The following is a 20,859-nucleotide window of genomic DNA, read 5'->3' on the forward strand; positions in this document are numbered from 1 at the left end:
CATTGGAGCACTTGTATTTTCAAGCCATCACCCTGGTACACATACACACATATCACTAAAATACATGCACATGTAGATAAGCAAATGCATTTCTTAAAAAGTTGTTAAAAAAACACAAACAGCACTTGTTTTTTTTCTGCATGATCTGATGGTGCTGGAGCACTTGCTCTGTCGTATCATCCTTCTATTTCTACCCTGATTGGGTTCTTGGAAACTGCTACTAGATGTGCTTTACTTCACTTGGACAAGACTTTCTTGACCCAATTAGGTCTGTGAATCCTCACCCCAGTAAGGATATTGACAGGCATTTCTTTGACATATTTCTGCACATCCTAAACCACGTTTTCAAACCACTGATGCACGCTGATATTGAATGCTGCGACCCAGAATATATGTTGTCATGATATGCCATATTTTCACATCTCTTAAATCCCTTAAGCATTCGGGTTTCAACAGGGAAACATGCACCCTCTTTCAAAGGGCAAAGCCCTGCGGCACTCTGAACCAGACTGTCATAACTCCAAAATGTTTCACAGAAACACTATTTACATTTACAACTTCAAGAAATCACTGTCTGTTCACTTTTACAAAGCAACTTGTTCACTCTTTCAACCAACCCTTTGGCCTGAGTGCTGTTCAAAGAGAAATCCTTAATGAACAGTTCCACATTCCTTCATAAATTTCTGCCTTGCTTCTGAAACACACTGTACAGCATTATCATGCCCACGATGATAAGGAAACACCTTCTTAAAATGTTGTAAAATTGTTTGCAGACTTTCCTCACAACCACAGTAATTTACCAGACATAGGTATATATTAATATATAAGCAACCTTGGTGCCAATATCCAAGTACATTTTGTTTTTTCCACACTGCATATAACATATCCTTAATTTTAACATACTTGCATATAATTTCGACTGAACAATTCCATGTTTTCTTCTTTAAGGAACTTGGCCTAATCCAGGCTTCAATGATTTGTTTGCGGACTTTCCTCAGCAACCACAGTGATTTACCAGACATTGGTATATATCAATATAGAAGTAACCTTGGTGCCAATATCCAAGTATATTTTGTTTTTTCCACACTGCATATAACATATCCTTAATTTTAACATACTTGCATATAATTTCGACTGAACAATTCCATGTTTTCTTCTTTAAGGGACTTGGCCTAATCCAGGCTTCAATGATTTATTGACTCTCCATTTATACTATCAAGTGTCTTAGTAAACATAACAACACAAATATATTTTGGGAAGTAGGAAGACAAGTAGGGCCGTCCCCGTATTTAAATGTGTACCAATGAATTACTAAAATGATGCTGTCCCACAGTTGTATTTGCCCATTAAATGAAATGGCGAGCATATAATCAGAAGCTCCAAGCTCATTAGGTGAACCACATGTAGCCTATGATATGTAATTAGGAGGTGAACAGATAGATACAACCAACTTCGGTGCAAGTTAAATTAGCATTGGACAGCCCCAGTTGTGCTAAAAAAATATGATCAGTTTTCAGTGCATAGAAGGCAGAGCAAAACGTATGTATTTTTCTGTGGTTCTGTGATGTGAAGAAATGACACCTGGACACCAAGCTGAAAATTGTAATTGGCAGAACAGCAACACTAGCTATCTCATCTCTGTGGTTCAATCCTGTAAGGACACCACAAAAGAAAAATAATATATGAATGTATGACAGTAAACGGAAATGTAATAAAAATAGTAATAAGTCCGGGCTAGCTATAATAACTCAGTAGTCAGATAATTACTGGTATGTGGTCTGCTGTATATAGCTTTGCAGGTCAAGTTTCTGTACATTACACTTCATTGGCAGTATGCCCAGGACACATATGGTCAGGAGTGGATGATCTCATTAAATGTTTGGTCAAATTTACTAGTTACTATGTGTGTCTTCTTTCGGGGGATGCTTCGATAGGTAACTCACCAGTTGTTTTAGTTTAACCGATGCAATTACCAAGACATATGATTCTTGGAAGATAAGAACTACAGTATCAAATACATTAACAGACAATCCTGTGATAAAGTAACAGACACCATTGTTGTTTCATGTGCAATTCTGGTAAAATCGAATAGACTTTTAAAACAGTTGGTAAAAACGACAAAAAAACTGTTACCGAAATAAAAATATAAATGTTGAAAGCAACAATTTTCAAATAGAAGTCAATGTTTTATTTGTCAAAAAAACTACTTGTCAGTACAAATGGACCAGAAATCACAAAAGGTCACATTTCCCAATTACTATGCCCAAACCCTACATTATCTATTTACAATATTTACTCAGCCTTCTAAGAAAGATGAAGAGTAGGCTCATTGTACCCCCTTAAATAATTTTTTCGAAGTGGCCTTTGAGACACCTTCAGCGGCCACACCAGACTACCCTTTTTCCCAAATATGCATACATAATATACATTTTGTTATTGGGTTTGTTGGTTTTAAAAGCATTTTACAGGATGGAGGTTGGATATCTGAGTCATAACACAATCAGTCGTAATCGAATTAAGTATGTAAAGGGCATATAGAACGTAACTGAAATAGTCCTTGTAACCCTACATGTGAGCAAGTACATACCCAGGCGTGACAGCGTATTGGGCTCAATGTAATAAAAGCTATTGGTGAGATGACAGTCATTGAACAACCAAAATGTCCATTTTGAGCCAAACATTATAAGATGGTAAACTTAATGAAGAAGTTAATACCCAAGAGCACATTTGTATATGAGAACAACAGTAGAAGAACAATAGCAGGACAAATAGAGAGTGAGGGAGTGAGACGTCTCTGGTTGGACATCAAGGGACTAATGGGGGTTCCCATGTCTAGGAACAGCCTGGGAACGCGGAGAGAGCAGTTTAAAAAAAATAAGAAGGAAGTGTGATCTCAAAGTAGAAAAGGGGGAAGGGGGTCTATATGCGTTTGACCAGAAGAGGAGGGCAGGTATCTCTTGGATCTTGGTGGGGGGCTTGGTCATAACACATGGGAGTTATTTTGGGTGTTCAGTGAGACCCCACCGCTGTCAGTTAAGGGGAATAGAGTATCATCTCTGGGTTCCCAAGGCCACTCATAACCAATCCCAGTCCTCTGTTATTGAGATAACCAATCCCAGTCCTCTGTTATTGAGTGTTTGCAAAGGCCTTTATTCTCTTCCCTGTGTGGGGCCTTGCTTTCTGCCTGGGCCCAACATCAACCATATTGTGCCATGATTCAAAGGAGGGTGCCAGGGGTGCCTTCCTTTTACAAGTAATAGCTCTCTTAGTCAGAAGGAGGCTGAGATCTAGGAAACGGTTTGCGACCCTGGATTTCTTCAGACGCTGGAAAATCTCCAATGTGCAAGCTTGCCAAGTGGGCTTTAAAGGAATTCTAGTATAAGCAGACAATGCCTGGAAGAAATGAGCCCAGTAAGAAGAGAGGGACGGATAACTCCAGAGCATGTGCTGGAAGTAGAATAAGTGAAAAACACAACATGTACAAGAAGTAGCAGCTCCTGGAAAAATCTTGTTGATCCTCGCAGGGGATAGGTAAACCCAATGTAAAATAAAGAACTGAATTAGTTTGATCCTGGTTTTAAGGAGATGGAGTATGAATATTGTAATGCCCTCGCCCATTCTTTCTCATGGATTGCCCTCCCATAGGTTTAGTTAGTATTTGTGTTGGGCTGGGGGTACATTGATTTATACAACCAGGTGATACAATGTTTGCCATTTCCTATTGTTTAAATCGTTTGAGTCGGTTGATGTGTGTTGGGTTCCGTGTGTACAATTGCCCATCTACTGCGCAGAATATGTTTAGAATTTCCCCATATGGAGTGCAAGTTGTTCTTGGAAGGTTTGAAAGTATTGAAGGGAACTATCTTGAAACAAATCTCTCAATGTGTCCAGTCCAGCAGTTTCCCAAGGCATAAGTCTCCTCTCGTCAAGGAAGGAGTGTTGCCCTGAGACGCCAAATTAAGGGATACTGAGGGAGTAGAGGGTCAGGCTCCTCATGAACAGCTGGATTCGAGCCTGGCAACAGAGTGCCACTCTAACCAACTGAAATGAAATACGAGTGGGTCTGGAACTGGGGAGAACCAAATTCAATATTTCAGGCAGTCATACTGGCCTACCAGTCATGCCAGCCTCATCCAGTTCCGCTCCTGACAGTCACCTGGTCGACCACTGCGGTGACTCACTAAATAATATGCTTTGTAATTAGGGGCCCCCAAACTCCCCATGTCAAATGGTAGCCTCAATGTGTCCAGTACAACTCTCCGGCGGCCACCAACCCATATCAGATCTCCCAGGAAGACATCTAAATTCCGAAAGAACAACCAGGTGTGATAATTTGTGAAGCTGGCAAAGTAGTACAGGAGCCTCGGAAGCATCACCATATTTGAAATGGTGATGTGACACATTACAGACAGTGGGAGTTTTCTCCCAAAATGTATGTAGTATTTACGAGAGGTGATACATCGCACCACATTCCCCACTCGGAGATCATCAGCATTGTGAAATACATTTATACCCAGATATTGGATTGTGGTGCCCTCACATTTTATCAAGTCGCTCCCTGGAATGGAGCCATGGAGGGAATGTATTGATGTAAGGGGAACAAACTTGATTTTCCTTTAATAACCAGAGCACCAGAGGCCCGTCGAAATTTGGCTACTATATGGGCTACATACCCTAAGCCTTAATGAGGGTTCTTCAAATAAAGGAGGACATCAGCAACGTAAATTGAGATCAGATGGATACAACCCGGGCGAGCGGTGCCCCAACGGTGGCCATCCTGTTGCATGCAAGCCGCAAATGGCTCTACGGCTAAAGCGCAAAGGAGGTTGAGAGCGGGAACCCCTGTCTAGTACCTCAACCAACTACAATTGGCTCCCATATACAGCCGCCCAGCTGGACCCTAGCCATGGGCTCAGTATAGGGCAACTGCACTAGGCATACAAATTGGGGTCCGAAACAAAACTTACGAAGTACTGCAAAAGGATAGCTCTAATTAAGTGTATTGAATGCTTTCTCCAAATCCAGATTTAAGACTACTGCAGACAGCCACAGTTCTAGAGCCTCCATGACCTTATGAAGCCTCCTGATGTTATTGGAAGTGCTCCTTCCAGATTTGGAGCCACTCTGGTCAGCAGGAAGAAGATGTGTCCCTGTGGACACGGTCTGCCAAGACTTTACATGAGATTCTTGTAGCCGGCATTCAGAATGGCAATCGGCTAGTTTGAAACTAAGGTACATAATATGCATACATAGAGGAACATTTTGTCAGAAGGCGCCTTCTATTGGTCTATTACACTGACATTCACATTTCGCTTCTGCTCACTACTGCATCCACCATGGGACAATGGGTCTGCTCACTTCAACCACTGGCTCCCTTCACTTTGAGTGACTGCAAGAAGCAGGTGAACACTGTTCACATATATCCACCGAAAGTAATTCCTTTCTCTTCAGAGGCAAAGCTAGTTAAAGCTGCACTTTATCTAATTTTTATCTTAACTTTAAATACCCACTATTTATTTTCCCTGCACTTCAGATGCCCAGATCGATGGGGATATATTTTTCCTCTTCTTTTTGAAGTTGTTGTTATAAAGTGCGTAGCTGACATTGTAACATTACAGCTGCCAGTGATGTAAGTTATAGGTTAGGTTTTTATATATTCTTGTCTATTTCATAATTAATATTAAAATGCATGGCATGTCATGCTTGTTATTTAATTAAAATACCACTAATAAAACGGTACCACTTGTGAATGATGTATAAATTCCAACTTTTTATTGCTAGTATATGATAGTCACGTTTAGGTGGCATCATTTTTCTTTTTTTAGGCATATGCTTACATTACAAAACAATACCCACTAACTCATCTTCTCAAGGCCAGAGCTTTGTCAATACTTGTTTAAATGTAAAAGCCTAGTGAGTCGAATTATTTTCTCTCGCCATCGTCCTCCTTGAATCTGCCTGAGCCTTGCTGCATGTCTTCCCTTGGCCTTGTCTGGAATCAGATATGCCTCTCTCACCTGGCGTGTCTAATACCCCTTTGGAGGCTCTTGCGCGCACATGTTGATCAGCCTGCTCTCCAGCCATAAAATAATCCTGAGCACTTGGAAGCACGTAATTACTTTTTTTTTTTTAAATAGTTTATTTTCCAAAGTTCAGAACTGAATTAACAAGGAGAAATCGACAGTCTCTTTAGTCTGATTATTTGTAATGTCGGGTTGCTGCAGTAAAAAACATACCGGACACAATAATGTCAGTTGTAAACACCAATTCTTAAAGGACAGAAGTCAAGACAGGGACAGGGTTATAAATCGGTTTCCGTTAATAAAATAGTCTGTTTACAGCACTGCGCGAATGCGTATAATGTTTCACAAACTGCAGTTTCACTGTGTAAAACAAACTGGAAGTTACTGTGGAAGATCAGCAATTTGTAGGGTACGCTTTATGCTGGCAGCAGTGACAACAGGAGGGGGGCTGGAGGGAAAATAACACGAGGGAGGTGTGGGGGAGGACGGAGGGCGTACCAGAGAGGCAGGATGCTTGAAAGGGGTGCGAGGGAAGAAATAGTACCCCAATCCCGTCAGGAGCAACAGAAGGGCATGGATTAGGTTGAATCAATCAATGTTTGCTTCCATGGAGATGAGCAGAAGTGATGTGCGGCCAGCGATGGCGAATTAGGAGACAGCAAAGACGAGTGAAATTTAATCAAACAAAGGCAATGCCCGCTTCCGGAGTGCTTGATAGCTTCAAACACAAAGTGGAGGAAGCTTGCATCAGCAAGAGTGGGAGACGCTTTCAAGACACTGCGAGCGGGATTTGTGAGCGCGCGTGTGTGCCAAAGTGAAAGAGATCGCGGGTGCGGCTACCTTTGAGACAAGCATTGGCTGCGCGACCCGGCTAGGAGTTGTGTGCCCGTGAAGCAACAAGAGTGGGCAATGCTTTCAAGACACTGCGAGCTGCTACCGCTGCTCTATATTACAGGAGTGGTCGAGTCTGAGATGAGCATGAACGGAGAGGAAGGACTGGCATGAATGTACAGGCAGTGTGGCACTCAGCAATGTACCTCAACACTTTGTCGCCATCCAGAACGTCAACGTTTGCATACCCCTAAAAGGCCAGTGTTAAGTGTCACATGGTGGCTGGAAAATAACTTTTTTGCCCAACGTGGAGCCACATATAAATAGCTAAAATGACATCACTCATAATGCTTGACAGTTCAAACACCAAATCGGTGTATTGTGGTTCGGCTCCACAGTGAAACAAGCATTGGCCGCGCGGCCAGGCCGAAAAGAACTAATAAATAATAATTTTGAAAAAACGCGAGTTGTGTGCACGCGCGCATTGGCCGTGCGGCCGTGCCAAAAAGAAATAATTAAATAATAATAAAAAAATCCGCGAGTTGAGCGCACGCGCGCTTGCGACGACAAAGGTGCTGTGCACGTCGCGCGCGTGCTTGTGCGCGCGATGATAAGCTGGTTGCCGGGAAAGTAGCACTTTCCCAAGCAGCCTACTAAATGTCTCGGCCAGACAGCGCATGCGCTGGATCAGGCCAAGACCTAAAAAGTAAAAGTGCTGCCATCAGAAGGTGGTGGGAATTCTTTTTAGCAAAAAATGAAACAAAATAACCATTGGCGCTCTAGGCTCCCAGCCCTGAAGCACACTAGGTTTTAAGGTGCTTTTGCACGTTTGATCAGGTAAATCCCATTACTCACAGTGTGAACATCCAATTGCTGGAGAGGGCTGACTGACACACTGGTCCATTTTGTATGCTGCAGGGGGGGTGGAATCAAAACATGAATGACACTTAAATAGACCAGTGGTTTAAAAAGGGCTCAACCCATGACCATGTATCCAAGAATAAGTGTCTATTTTTCATCTAGGACATTTTTTGATTACTGGAGCATGTCAAGGCTCCTAAACCTGCCTCTTGGTCAGACCTAAACATATGTATTTTAGATTCAATAAGTGAAACTGGACAAGAGAACCCTACACAGCAGACACTGGTTACAAATAACAGGAATGGTGGTGTCAGGGGAAATGAAAAACAGTAATATATACATATACATTATATAATCTGTACATGCTAAACAGAAACACAATTATGTATCAAATTTGACACCTACCTTTATCACTTCCATAATAATAGAAAACATTATTGCTGAGAGCACACCATCGCTTTTGCCACTCCGCTCCAAAGAAACTGTGATCTGTGAATTTCAATAAAAGTTACAAATGTCAGTGCAATTATTGTGTTATTTAATTCTGTAGTTTCCAAGTGGGTAGCCTGACCTAAGACAACTTGAGTCTAAGTGGAGTGTGATGAGCCTATCTCTATCAAACTGCAATAAGCCTAGTTTAAATACAATGGGTACAACTCTGCCAAAACCTATAATTTGATAGACATTCCTCTACAAAAAAGCTTAGATAACATGTCCTCATTGGCCCAAAACGACAGCAAATAAATAATATAATAATCAAATAAATTATATTGATGCGAGGGTCCGAACTGCAGTATATCCTGGGTAAGAGAAAGAATGCTGATAAAATATGGAAATTAGTGCGTCTGACTGAGGACGCATAGAGGATGAACTGTCTCATTTGTAGGACAACATTTATTTGCCACGTCAGAAAGTGGTTTTGCAGGCAGGAGTGATGAGGGCTACAAGCATCAAAGATTGAATATGATATAGACCGTTCTTGTTGATTTGTATATTTAGATCCCCTCACAAGCAGCAATGACAAAAACATTATACAGAGCATGGCATGGATTTTTGAAAAAGCAAAGACTTTTACAACGAGATTGACAACTTGATAAAAAGAGAAGAAAGACCTAGGCATTGGCCCTCACAGCAGAAAGGATATGACACATTAAGAGCATAGCTGCCACATGCGAGATGTGCTGCTCTAGTCCAGGTGTTTTTTTCTGGGACTTGTAGTTCTAGTTTATAATGGAATACATAAGACTTAAGACATAGGTATTCAAAGAAAAAACCTGGACTAGAGGAACTAATGACTGTGATTATCGATAGTTGAAGTTAAAAAGGAGAATTCAGGTCACCATCTTAAGTTTAAATGTTAATTATTTCCGTCAATGCATCTCAGATTACATAGGCTTTGTATCTTGGTATAATTATTTTAAAGAATTTTAGCATAGTCTGATTTTAAATAATTCTCATCAAATGACATTCTCTATGTAACGTTGATCATTTGATGCAATGCAGGTTCTACATTACTATCGCATGTTATTTTAAACTAATTTACTGTTTTATATAAACTTTATTTGAATAGGTAGCACAGCAGCTAAAAGTATTTTTAAGAAATGAATTGTATGTACTTTTATGCATTTTTAATAATAATAATATAATATCCACATTTGTAAAGCGCACAATCACCCGTAAGGGTCTCTAGGCGCTGGGGGCCGTCGGGAAGATTAAGCAAGCTATTGCCCAGAGTCACATGGTGCTGGGCTAACCTGCCGCCGAAGCCGGGGATCGAACCCTGATCCCCAGATTCTAGCGTCAGCCGCCCTGGCCGCGGCGCCACACCTCTTCACCTCTTTTTTTTAATTTTTTTTATTATTTTTATTTTAACCATTGCACAGTTATCTCATTACAATACACATTCTCAAATAATAAAATTAATTTCTTACAGTACTCTACTTATCAAAATCATTTCCATCATAGTCATCCGTTAAAGCACAGTACACCATAATATACAATCTGTTTTTTTACAAAAAGGAAAAAAGAAGGGAAGAAGCAAAACTAATACATACATAGCCTATGTAATTCTTAATTAAAGACAGTTTAACCAAAGCTAATAGAAAACATAAATATGGAGTGTTTCCTCTAGTGTTCCAATTTTTTCTGCTCTCCAACCTATCCTATCCCGCTACGCCAATCTGCTATTGGCTTCCAGATACGCAGCCCTCTTTCCCTTCCCCTCCTGCCTTTCCTTGCATAAATTGGCCTTTCCATATTATATGAAGACAGTAAGTTAGCCAGCCATACTTGTAATGAAGGGGGGTTAGGATCTAACCAGGCCCTAGCAATGCACAGTCTATATACTGCCATAGCCAAAAAAAAAAAACTCTTGGTGCTCCCCTTCTTCTGGTAATATTCCTAGGAGTATATGCACTGGCTTAAGTTCCAACTTAATCTTCAGTGAAATCTCCAGGAAGTGTTCCAAATTTCGTAACAATGTGTGTAACTGTGGACATAGCGCGAACATGTGTATTATGTCCGCGTCTCCTGAGTTACATCACGGACAGGTTATACCCTCAGTCCCTCCCCAGTTCGCTATCCTTGCTGGTGTTTAATATAGGGAATATAGAGTTTTGTAGTGCTGCGACTGTAGAGACACAGAACAAAGAGCTGTACGCCCTAAGTCCAAAGAGTCCTGGAACCACCCTAGTTCCCCTTCCAGTTTTCCTGCCCACTTTTCGCTATATTTATCCAAGTCATCCTGCATACCACACACAAAGCTGGCGTATAGGGTTCTTATTGAGCAATCCCCCCCCTCCTCTTATTTTTTCCATTATCTCTACTTTATTGTAACCAACCAACCCACCTTGCTTATTTCCTAAGAAACTCCTAATTTGTAGATACTTGAAAAAATCCTTATTGTTCAAACCAAACTTAGTGCTCAGCTCCAAGAAAGTGACTATGCCCTGAACCCCCCGAAGATCTCCAATGCATGTAACCCCCTTTTGCATCCACCTTTCCATTGTTATATCTCCAAACACCTCGTCTGGGAATTACCTGTTTTTAAATAGTCTCGTATATCGATTGAACGGATGTATGACGTTACAACGCATACTTTTACCACGCATACCATTACAACGCGGTTTTTACCACGCATACCATTACAACGCATAGCGCTTTGGGGTGCTGGATAGTGAATAGTTTAATTTACTATTCCAACTCCAGTCCCCGTGGACACTAGGGAAGGTTATTGGATAGTAAATTAACCTATTCCCTATCCTAGAGCGCCCCCCAGCGCAATGCGTTGTAATGGTATGTGTTGTAATGACCGCGTTGTAATGGTAGTGCGTGGTAAAAAATTCGTTGTAAAGGTTGTATACCCGATTGAACCTTCCTAGCCCCACTTTTTTCATGAATGCCGTCCATATCTTAACTCCTGCCTCCACCGTCTTATATCTAGTCCTTTTAAGGCGCCCATATTCCACACAAGCTAAAAAACCATTTTCCGCCTCTTCGCCAAGTACGGCCTTATAAATTCTAGAAGAACAATCCCTTACCCTTGGATCTCCTCCCCCCCCTATTAAGCCTTGCATATATTGAATGGCCGCGGCCCAGTAATACAATTTAAAATCGGGCGCGCCCCAACCACCTCTTTCCCTGGGAAGTGTCATGTACCGATAAGCCCTGCGCGTTTTGCCGTGAGCCCAAATAAATTTATTGAGGATTCTCTCCAATGCTAAGAACCATTTTGTTAAAAAAAATAACGGTATTGCTCTGAAAAAATACAAAAATCTTGGGAGTATCAGCATTTTTATCACTTTTGTACATCCCACCAACGACAAATGTAAATTATTAAGCCGTTCTAAATCTGATTTTACCTTCACAAGTAGGGGAGCCACATTGTTCTGCACTACTACTTCTAGATCCGCTGATATCTCCACCCCCAGATAAACTGCAGATTTTACAACTCTTGGATCTACCTTATTTTGTTCGTTTTGTACGTATCGATCATCACTATTTGAGTCTTAGTTTTATTTAAGCTATACCCAGAGACTTTTCCAAATAGTTCAGCCTCCCTTTCTACTTCCACCATTGCCTCCTCTGGATATGGGGTTAAAATAGCCACGTCATCCTCGTATGCCAGTGTTTTCACTTCACACCCATTCAAACTCATCCTATAAATCCCATCATTCAATTCAAGCCGACGCAGAAAGGGATCCAAATATAACGCAAATAGGAGAGGTGATGAAGGGCAGCCCTGCCTCGTTCCTCTTTCAATATTGATTCCTTCTGAGTGCCCCCTACACACCCTAATTCTAACCGTAGGATTTTTATACAGTGTCTGCATTGCTTTGATGTATTTATTGCCGATTCCATTCCACCTCAATACCTCCCAGAGATACTCCCAGGAGACTCTGTCAAAGGCCTTCTCGGCGTCTAAGAAAATTGCTGCCATAGAGTCTCCTGGGGTACTAGCTGCATCGAAGAATGTTAATACCTGCCTTGTATGTTGTGTAGTCCCCTTGCCTGGTATGAACCCGTGTTGGGAGTTGACAACTAATTTTTCGATAATTCCTGCCAACCTTCTAGCCAAAATTTTAGAATAAATTTTCACATCCACGTTCATTAGCGTTATCGGTCTATATGATCCTGGTTGGTTTGCAGGTTTCCCTTTTTTGAGGATCACCACTACATCTGCCCCCCCCAGGAGTTGGGAATTGCTTCCCCTAGTTGTGCCTTACTCATGACGTCAAACATATCCTTACCTAGCACAGCGAAAAAAACTTTATAAAATTCCGCAGGTAGCTGGTCAGGACCTGCAGCTTTTCCGGAGGGAAGAAGATTTAGTGCCTCTATGAGCTCCTCTTTCTTAAACGGTTGCTCTAACTCCTCCTTGCTTTCTTACGAAATACCCACTGGAGCAACCCCATTCAAATATCTCTTTACCTCTTGAGAACTCCCCTCCATATCTTCTTTATATAGTGATGCATAAAACTGCTTAAAGATTTTTCGAATCCCATCCGCCCCAACTACTCGATTTCCGTATTGATCTATCATCTCCAAAATATCAGCTGCAGCCACTCGCTGCCTAGTACGTGTAGCCAATAGATGCCCAACTTTTTCGCTAAATTCATATATCCCTTCTTTTTTAGCCAGATATTCCCCCACCGTCTTAGTTGACATATTCTCAGTGGCTTCTGCCTTAAGTGACACCATTTCCAATAATAAAGGCTCTAGAGACAGTTGTTGATGTATCGCTTCTCCCAGTTACCTCTCTGCATCAAGAAGTTTCATATTCAATTCCATCATCCTATTTTTTTCCTTTGCTCTTGTAGCTAACACGTAACTCAGGGTCTCCCCTCTTACCCCAGCCTTAAAGGCATCCCAAACCATCCCCGAGCTAGCAGTACCCCTGTTGATGTCCCAATAACTTCTAATCCAGGATCTCATGCGTTCTTTGTACCCCTCCTCCTGCAATAGTGCCCTTTCAAATGTCCACTCCCTTTTTTCCCTCCTGTCTTGGCCTATTTTGATTGTTAAAACCAGAGGACTATGATCTGAGATTAAGCGGGGATATTTTTCTATTGTAGTTACATTAATGAGAGACCCAGAAATTAGAAAGTAGTCCAGCCTAACCATCACTTTGTGAGGGGCAGAATAAAATGTACTACCATCTATATCTGGGTGTAGCTCTATCCAGGGATCATACAGGGAATTATTGCTAACCAGGTCACATAATGCCCTATAAGTTCTTTTTTTTCCTTCCTGAGTAAGGAGTCCCTGACTGCAGTATAGGATTCCTAAAATCATGTATATTCAGATCTCCACATAGCACAATTGGTTCAGACCAGGTTGCCAGCTCCGAATCTAAGTATTGAAATATCTCAGGGTCATCTTGCGTTGAGCCATATATAGTTACCAGTGTAAATTTCTCTCCCCTAAATGTCAAGTCCAACATGACCCAGCGCCCCCACTCATCCTCCTGTTTTTTATTTACTACCACATCCCTGATCTTCCCTAGGATCGCGACCCCCCTACTCCTTGTGGCTTGTTTTGATTTAGCTAAAACGGTAAATCCTAGTTGTCCTAAAAGGTAGGCTTGTGCCACCTCTACATGGGTCTCTTGTAGGCATACAACGTCCAAATGTAGCCCACCCAGCAATGCCGCCACCTTATTTCTCTTATTGGCATCATTTAACCCACAGACATTAATACTCGCAATTCTACAGGTCATTACAAGTTTTCTTATGTCCTAGACGTCTTCCCAATTTACTTAGCAAAATGATCCAAAATACATAGTCTATAGTTCCTACATTTCTAGTATCCGTTGCAAATTTTATATACCACAAACCAGGTGTACTCACAAATGACAACATAAAAGTAAAAAATACAGTGTGCTTAAACATTTCAGTATAGTTAACCAGTTTTTCCCCCTTTTCAACCCCCAATTAACCCCCCTTACCCCTCCCACCCCATCTGAGCCCCCCCCCCCATTTCCTGGCAAATAGGTCAATGAGACCTATGTGTGGCCGCTTTGGATAGTGCTAATCACACCCTCCTCCCACCCGGGATCCTGCGAACCAATGATCCTCCCATAAATGGATATCATCTAATCAATGTTACATTATATTATTACCCCCCCTTCTGGTTTTTAATCTCATCTAGGAACTGTTGGGCTTTAATCTCCGACAAGAAGAATCTTGTTCTTCCCTTCGTTACCACCTTGAGCTTTGCTGGGAAGAGGAGGTATGCTTCTGAACCCTGTGCTTGTAAAGGCGCTATCATTTGCCTTAGCCTCCATCTTCTCTCCACTGTGGCGTGGCAAAAATCGGGCCTGGCAAAGAAGGTGACACCCTCTGCTGTGAGCCTGCTGTTGGGTCTAGCTTTCTCAATAATTTCTTCCCTTAAGAGGTAGTTTCCTATATTTACGAGGATCGCTCGAGGTAGGTTCCCCTGACCGCCCCCCCCCCCCCCTCCTCCTTGACCTTTCTTTAATGTAAAGGGGAATCTGTGTGCTCTCTGTATTTCCTTTTCCCAATTCCAGTCGGACTCGGGAAATGCACCTTTCAGCAAGCTAACCACAAAACGTCTTGTATCTTGCCCCTCGAGCCCTTCCGCCACACTCAAGAGTCGGACGTTATTTCGTCTCTGACGATTTTCAAAATCTTCCAGTTTCCACTGGAAGTCCTCGGAGAGTTTTTCCTGAGTGGTTTGAAAGTTCTGCCAGCTCCCAACATCATCCTCTAGTTTGCCTGTACGTTCCTCTACCTCCGTAACTCTGTCTGCAATCTCGTCATATAGTTTATTCATCTTCCTCATTGTGTTCTGTATTTTTTTTTAAGCCTGCCTCGCTCTCCGGCTCTCTGCCCTTGCTTCTGTTTGGATTTGCTTTACAGTGTTGAGCAGAATATCAAAAGGAGCTGATTGCGCTGCCGCCTCAGGAGGTATTTCCCTCATATTGTTCTCCTCAGAATAAGTTAAAGAGGTAGCAGAATAATCCCATGTTAGTCGATTACCAGCCCCGGATGGTGTTTCAATGTGGCGCCTGCTTAACATTGATAGTCTTTTCACTTTTTTTCTAGTTGTGTCTTTACCAGAGGTACTTACTCCTGAGCTTGCATGCTCGTCTGAACTTCCCTCGGTAGTTTGGTCTGTTTCTGTATCCTCATTGGGTGAGAAAAACTCTCCCTCTGTTGAGGGTCCTTCTCCGATCATATTTGGCCTCTCTTCACAGTTTTTTTCATTGCTGGTTGTGATATTTTTTTCCACCAAACTTGCATCACTCCCCCATGTTTTGTCATTTCCCTGCCCCAAGCCCAAGCCCAGCTCAGTTTCCAGCAGCATTATGGCTCCCAACATGTCTGATTTGCCTATTTCGTGTGAGCCTCTCCTCATCTCACCTTCTGGGGTTACTGGGTTTACCTCTGACCCTGAACCTGGCGCCGAGCTCCTCCTGGTATGGGCGCTTGCCTGCACTGGTAGCGTCTCAGTACTTGCTGCAGTGCCGGCCTCGTTGATTTTGCCGTCCAGGGCTGGGCTGGGTGGTTGCTTAGCAACCCTGCGTTCGACGCTCCCTGCGCCCTCAGCGTCCTCGCGGTTGCTCCGGCCGACTTCTGACACACTGCTGCTGCTGATTCCAGGCATACCGCCGCTGCTGCGGCTCGCGTTTCCCTCGCTCAGCCCAGAGATCTTTGGAGAGAAGACTCCCACTAAGGTAAACTGCCGCAGGGGTGGTTCTTTATTTTTCAATCTGTCTCTGTCCTTGTCTTTGTCTGGCGCCTTTGCCACGTCTGTATCGCTCACAGACGCTGCATTTCCCTGTCCGCCTTGTCCGCCTAGAATGTTTACTCTTCCTCGTGGCTCCGGCTTCTTTCTCGGGGGGGGGAATGGCATTCTTCCGTACTGCGCCTGATGAGCGCGGCGGGCCATTCATATTCACATTCAGCGCCTTCTCATTCACCCCCGCTATATCAGCAGTCTTTTCCAGGACTTGGGGCGCCTGTCCTTTCTCCTTGCCATGCCCTCTCTCTGGCTTTGGGGGTCGCATTTTAGGCTCCTTTTGTTGGGACCTTGTCCAGCCAGCTTTTTTCAATAGTAATAGCACCGCTTGTGCCAGGCTCCAGGTGCCCTTTTGATCCACGGACGCGAGCCACTTCCTTGATTTTTTGGCAATGATACTGAATATGTCACCGTCAGTATTAAGACTCCTCGCCCCAGTAAGCAAGCTCGCCTGGATCCAGTCTGTAAAGGTCATCAGGTTTTGTTGTTACATCCCGGTGTCCCGGTGTTACACCCCGGTGTGGGAGAGGAGGTGAGTGCGACTACTCAGCACCGTCCAGCCGCGGCCATCTTGCCCCTCACAGAGCCACACCTCTTCACCTCTTAATGTGAAATAGAGTTTGCAATTTAATTGACCGTCTCAAATCACCAGACTTCTCAAGGACCTTTGTGGCGCTATAAAGTAGTCAGTGACTTCATCCCAGTCACTGTACAGACACTTCTGCTCTGGTTTATTGGAGGACCTTTCTCGGGCACATGTCAGCCACTGACCCTTTGCATGAAACAGGCATTGTTAAAGCCACCCTTCCCTCAACGGATAGTTCAATTGTAGTGGGTTTACATCTGGATACTGCAATCCCATGCTCTGAGAATCAACCTTAACACAGCTAAACACATTCTACGATAGACGTGCAATCACTGAAGGGAAATACAGGGCTTGGTCATTTCTAATTGTAATTGCCCTTATATTGCACATTGCCAGCACTCGCGTGGCCCCCAAAGCATTGAGAGAAAATGGGAGGTAGAGGGATTAACCCAGCCGGGTCTCCACCTTCAAATACTCGTGCTTCAACTAATCCAGCATTAAAGCTTGGATATTGCATCCTATCAGAGAGTGATAGGGTATCAATCTTATCTCCACCTGGGGAAACTGCCAAGGGGCAGGGAAGGGTTCTTAATTAGATTCACTTGATGAGAAAACGTAGTAGGACCAGAGGGGCAATAGCATGGTTATGTTGATCTCTTGAGTAGCACGAGGCAAGCTGTTTTAATCTTCTGTAATATGCTAACTTTTATCATCACTGGGTTTTCCAAATTATATGTTCTGAGAGGAGTATTACATTCATACCAGCTGTGTCTGTTTAATGAATAGCGTGAGAAGTGATGTTCCTCCTTTACATTTGCCTGGATACTCGCATCCCTGAACTAAGGTAATACGTTAACAGATCATTTAGGCACTCAAATACATAGAATGCACTGAAAAAAAGAAGGTGAGAAGAAGGTTAAACTTACATAAAGAGGTAAAAGACAAATTGTATGGAAAAAAGGCCATCTAGCATACAAAACAATAAGCATATTGCACATCCTCTTGGCGTCAACACGTTTTAGCCATGTCACTGGTTAATGTGGGATCCAGAGCCTTCATCAGGACTTCAGTACCAACTTGAATATATACTCACAGACTTGTACGGTGGCTCGCACACAGGGATATGCAATCTCATGTCAAAGTTTAGGGATATAAATTCCACTAAGTGTTCCAGTACTTTACCCCTGCTCAGGTTGTGAAGGCTTCACTGTATGTGGACTACGAAAGAAGAGTCTGTACTGTAAGAACAAGCCACTGGAATGGCAGACTGTCAATGGTTTATAGGCTATGAAGAAATTCTTTGTTTATCTTCCTCTGGAATGCAGAGGATTTTAGAAGCAAGACGTATGTGCCGTCGGGTCTAGCTAGCGCTATATAAAACTCAAAATAATAATAATAACTTAGTAACTGCATATGTATTTATTTATCGATGTATATATATATATCAATAAATATATAAGTATACTGTTAATATGTTTTTATAATTATTTTTTGTTTTATTATTATATTATTATTATCTTACAAAGACGCGTGTGTGTATATATATATATATTGCAAAAGGTTGCCTGGAGCAATCGAAACACGTTGACAGTCACTCACATGCGTCTAATAAAGGTTTAAGAAACTCACTGAGGTGTGCCATTGTATCCGTGTGTGGGCAAGTGAATGCATTTTGGTATATATTATATATATATATATATATATATATATATATATATATATATATATATACACTTCTTTGGGTTATTTGTTTGTCTTGTCACATTTGCTGGTGCTTTGGGATGGGGGTCAACTGTGGCTCTTGTGAATCTCCTTGTGTGCCTCTTGTGGACTTGCATAGCATTTGAAGCTTTCTGATGCCTTTGGGTCTAGCTAGCGCTACAATCAATGTCTACAATACTTGTTATCTATGTTGTGAACATTTAGTGTTGTAAAGCACTTTGACTCAGATGCTCTGTATAGACTTATTATCTATGATGTGAACTTTTACAGTGCGCTGATACCATCTAGCTCGCCCTATATAAAACTCTCAAATAAAATAAATAAATAAATATGTAACTTAAGGAAAACATTTGTTCATCAAAATATGACTATATAGACTCTACATGTAAGAGGCAAACATTGTTATGCTGTAACATAAGTACATTTTTCACCACTAGAGTGGCTTCTTAGCACTGAACACAAAGACTGCCATACAACAGTTTACCCCACTGAGTCCCTAAGGGTGGGAACAGACATGTTCATGTGGGAGAAAAGCGATCATCTTTTAGTTAAATACTGATTGGTAACGTGTTCTACAATTGCGATTCCTGCACCAAATACCTAAGCAGACCATTGTTTACATAGGAACCCCTAGCAGCAGGGGATGACTAGGCAGGTGACAAGGGTATCCGGCATTTGGGGCCACCTCATTGGTCCCTAATTTCTACCCATACTGTGCCTGTCCTTGCCAGTACTTGTCTTGAGGAGCTGCAGAGGTCATACAAATCTGTTCTGAAGTTAATATTCATGGAGGTAGTGCATTTGTTGTCAACAAGATGTCTAGAGAGGCAGGGGTTTTCTCTTTTCCTTTTTCTTTACAGTAATACTGTTAATGCAGGAGAGGCCCCCACTGCACAGTGATTAGGGGCAAAACAAAGCCAGATATTTTTTCAGTGGAGCAGAGTCATCATTTTTTTGTGTTCCTAAGGAGCCCCTTAGGAGCAAATAAAAGCCATTTAAATGCCAATCTAAAAAGTTTATTTTGCAGACGTAAGAGTCATTTGGATGAGCAGATAAGCAACATATGCTCCCTTATTCCACATCCTGATCAGTGAAGAGTGAAATGGACTTGCAATGGTTGAAAACACGCCAATATGGTGGAATTCCCATTATCAGAAGTTTGGGATTTTGGCAGAAAGTGAGTCATTACACGACCGGTAAACATTTAAAAAACATACATTTGTGGGCTTTCATAAAAATGTTGCAGGTTAATCACACAATTCCATCGCATGTAAAATTACTCCTAATAATTCCAGTTGTAAGTGTGAATCAGGAACTGGAAAGAGAAGAGAACTCCAGAAAAATATTCATGAGTACATTTTGGATTTTAAGAGAACTTCAGGAAATCTGTTTCGGATGTTGATTGCTAGCAATACGCCTAGAAATCTTTTATGATTCACCAAAACAATGGAAATCTACAAAAGGAAACCTACAGGAGTAATATTCCAAGTATTTGAAGCTGGGTTTTGTGAATCCGGTCCAAGGTGAAGAGTGACAACGCTATGACTAAACACTGCCAAGTGAACCTACTATGCGAGGAAAGTTAAGAACAAGGAAGATTGTGTTTCCAAAAGCCATCCCGCATTCTTGTGATGAAGAAAAATATACCAACATCAGCACCCAAAATTATGAATGAGGTTGTGTGAGAGATCAGGGCAAATGTCCGGTATGCAGGAGCAAAGGCTTGACGCTATAAGGGTTTTAGTATTGGACTGAATTCAGGGGAGATAAGACCATAACTGCAGATTTTGATTGAGGCTTCTGATTTCTTATTGGGGGTGCCACGCTCCTGATAATAAACAAGGGTATGCAACTGCAGCAGGGTTGGACTGGGACAGAAAATAGGCTTGGGCAGGAAAATAAAGTGGTCCCAATTAGCACCAAAAAGTGTCCCACCTTTACAAATTTAAATTGTAAAGACAAGCTGTATATGTGTTATGAAAGATATGGACGACTGCATGCCTTTGTGCTTGATGCAGGCAATGTTTGTGGTAATGCCAGGGAAAAAACGTCTCAGCAGACCTTAATACAGAACCACAAACAGACAAAACAAGCATTTGCAATGCAATAGGTCTTGCATTACTGAAAGTTTGAGCTATTGGCATTGCACATAATAATCAAAGCCAATAGCTCAAACTTAAAGTAATGCAAGACCTATTGCATTGCAAATACTGTCTTAATGAAGATAAGAAACATTCAGAAATAATTTGTGAAGGCTACAAATAAACGAATAGTGAGCTTACACAAAACATTTCCAACAAAAAGCAGCCCTAAATGTGGCCTGAAAATAAAGCACCCGTTGCGTAGGTAACATACTCATGAAATAAATGCAGCCCTGATGAAAAAAAAACATTTGGAAATAATTCATGCAGACTGCAAGACAGGAACAAAAATCAAACCTTAGGAACGGTTCCTAGCAAGTGCAGAGTGCTGTGTGGCAGTAAAGCGGGGAGAGAGTGTCTTTAAAAGAGAAAACATATACAGATGCTATGTACACACCGGATGTGTTGAGGGGAGGGAGCCCCACTCACGTCC

The 20,859-nt window shown here is 42.1% G+C and overlaps 1 protein-coding gene across 1 annotated transcript in view; it reads right to left on the reverse strand.

Annotated features, from left to right (window-relative positions):
* Nucleotides 1-20,859, reverse strand: part of SKAP2 (src kinase associated phosphoprotein 2) — a 501,186-nt gene that overhangs the window by 195,584 nt on the left and 284,743 nt on the right. The window contains exon 6 of the mRNA XM_078663472.1: nt 8,121-8,204. Within this exon, the coding sequence (XP_078519598.1) occupies nt 8,121-8,204 (84 nt within the window). The remainder of the gene's footprint in view (nt 1-8,120; nt 8,205-20,859) is intronic.

This window comes from Lissotriton helveticus, chromosome 10, assembly GCF_964261635.1.
Source record: "Lissotriton helveticus chromosome 10, aLisHel1.1, whole genome shotgun sequence".
NCBI classification, from domain to species: Eukaryota; Metazoa; Chordata; class Amphibia; order Caudata; family Salamandridae; genus Lissotriton; species Lissotriton helveticus.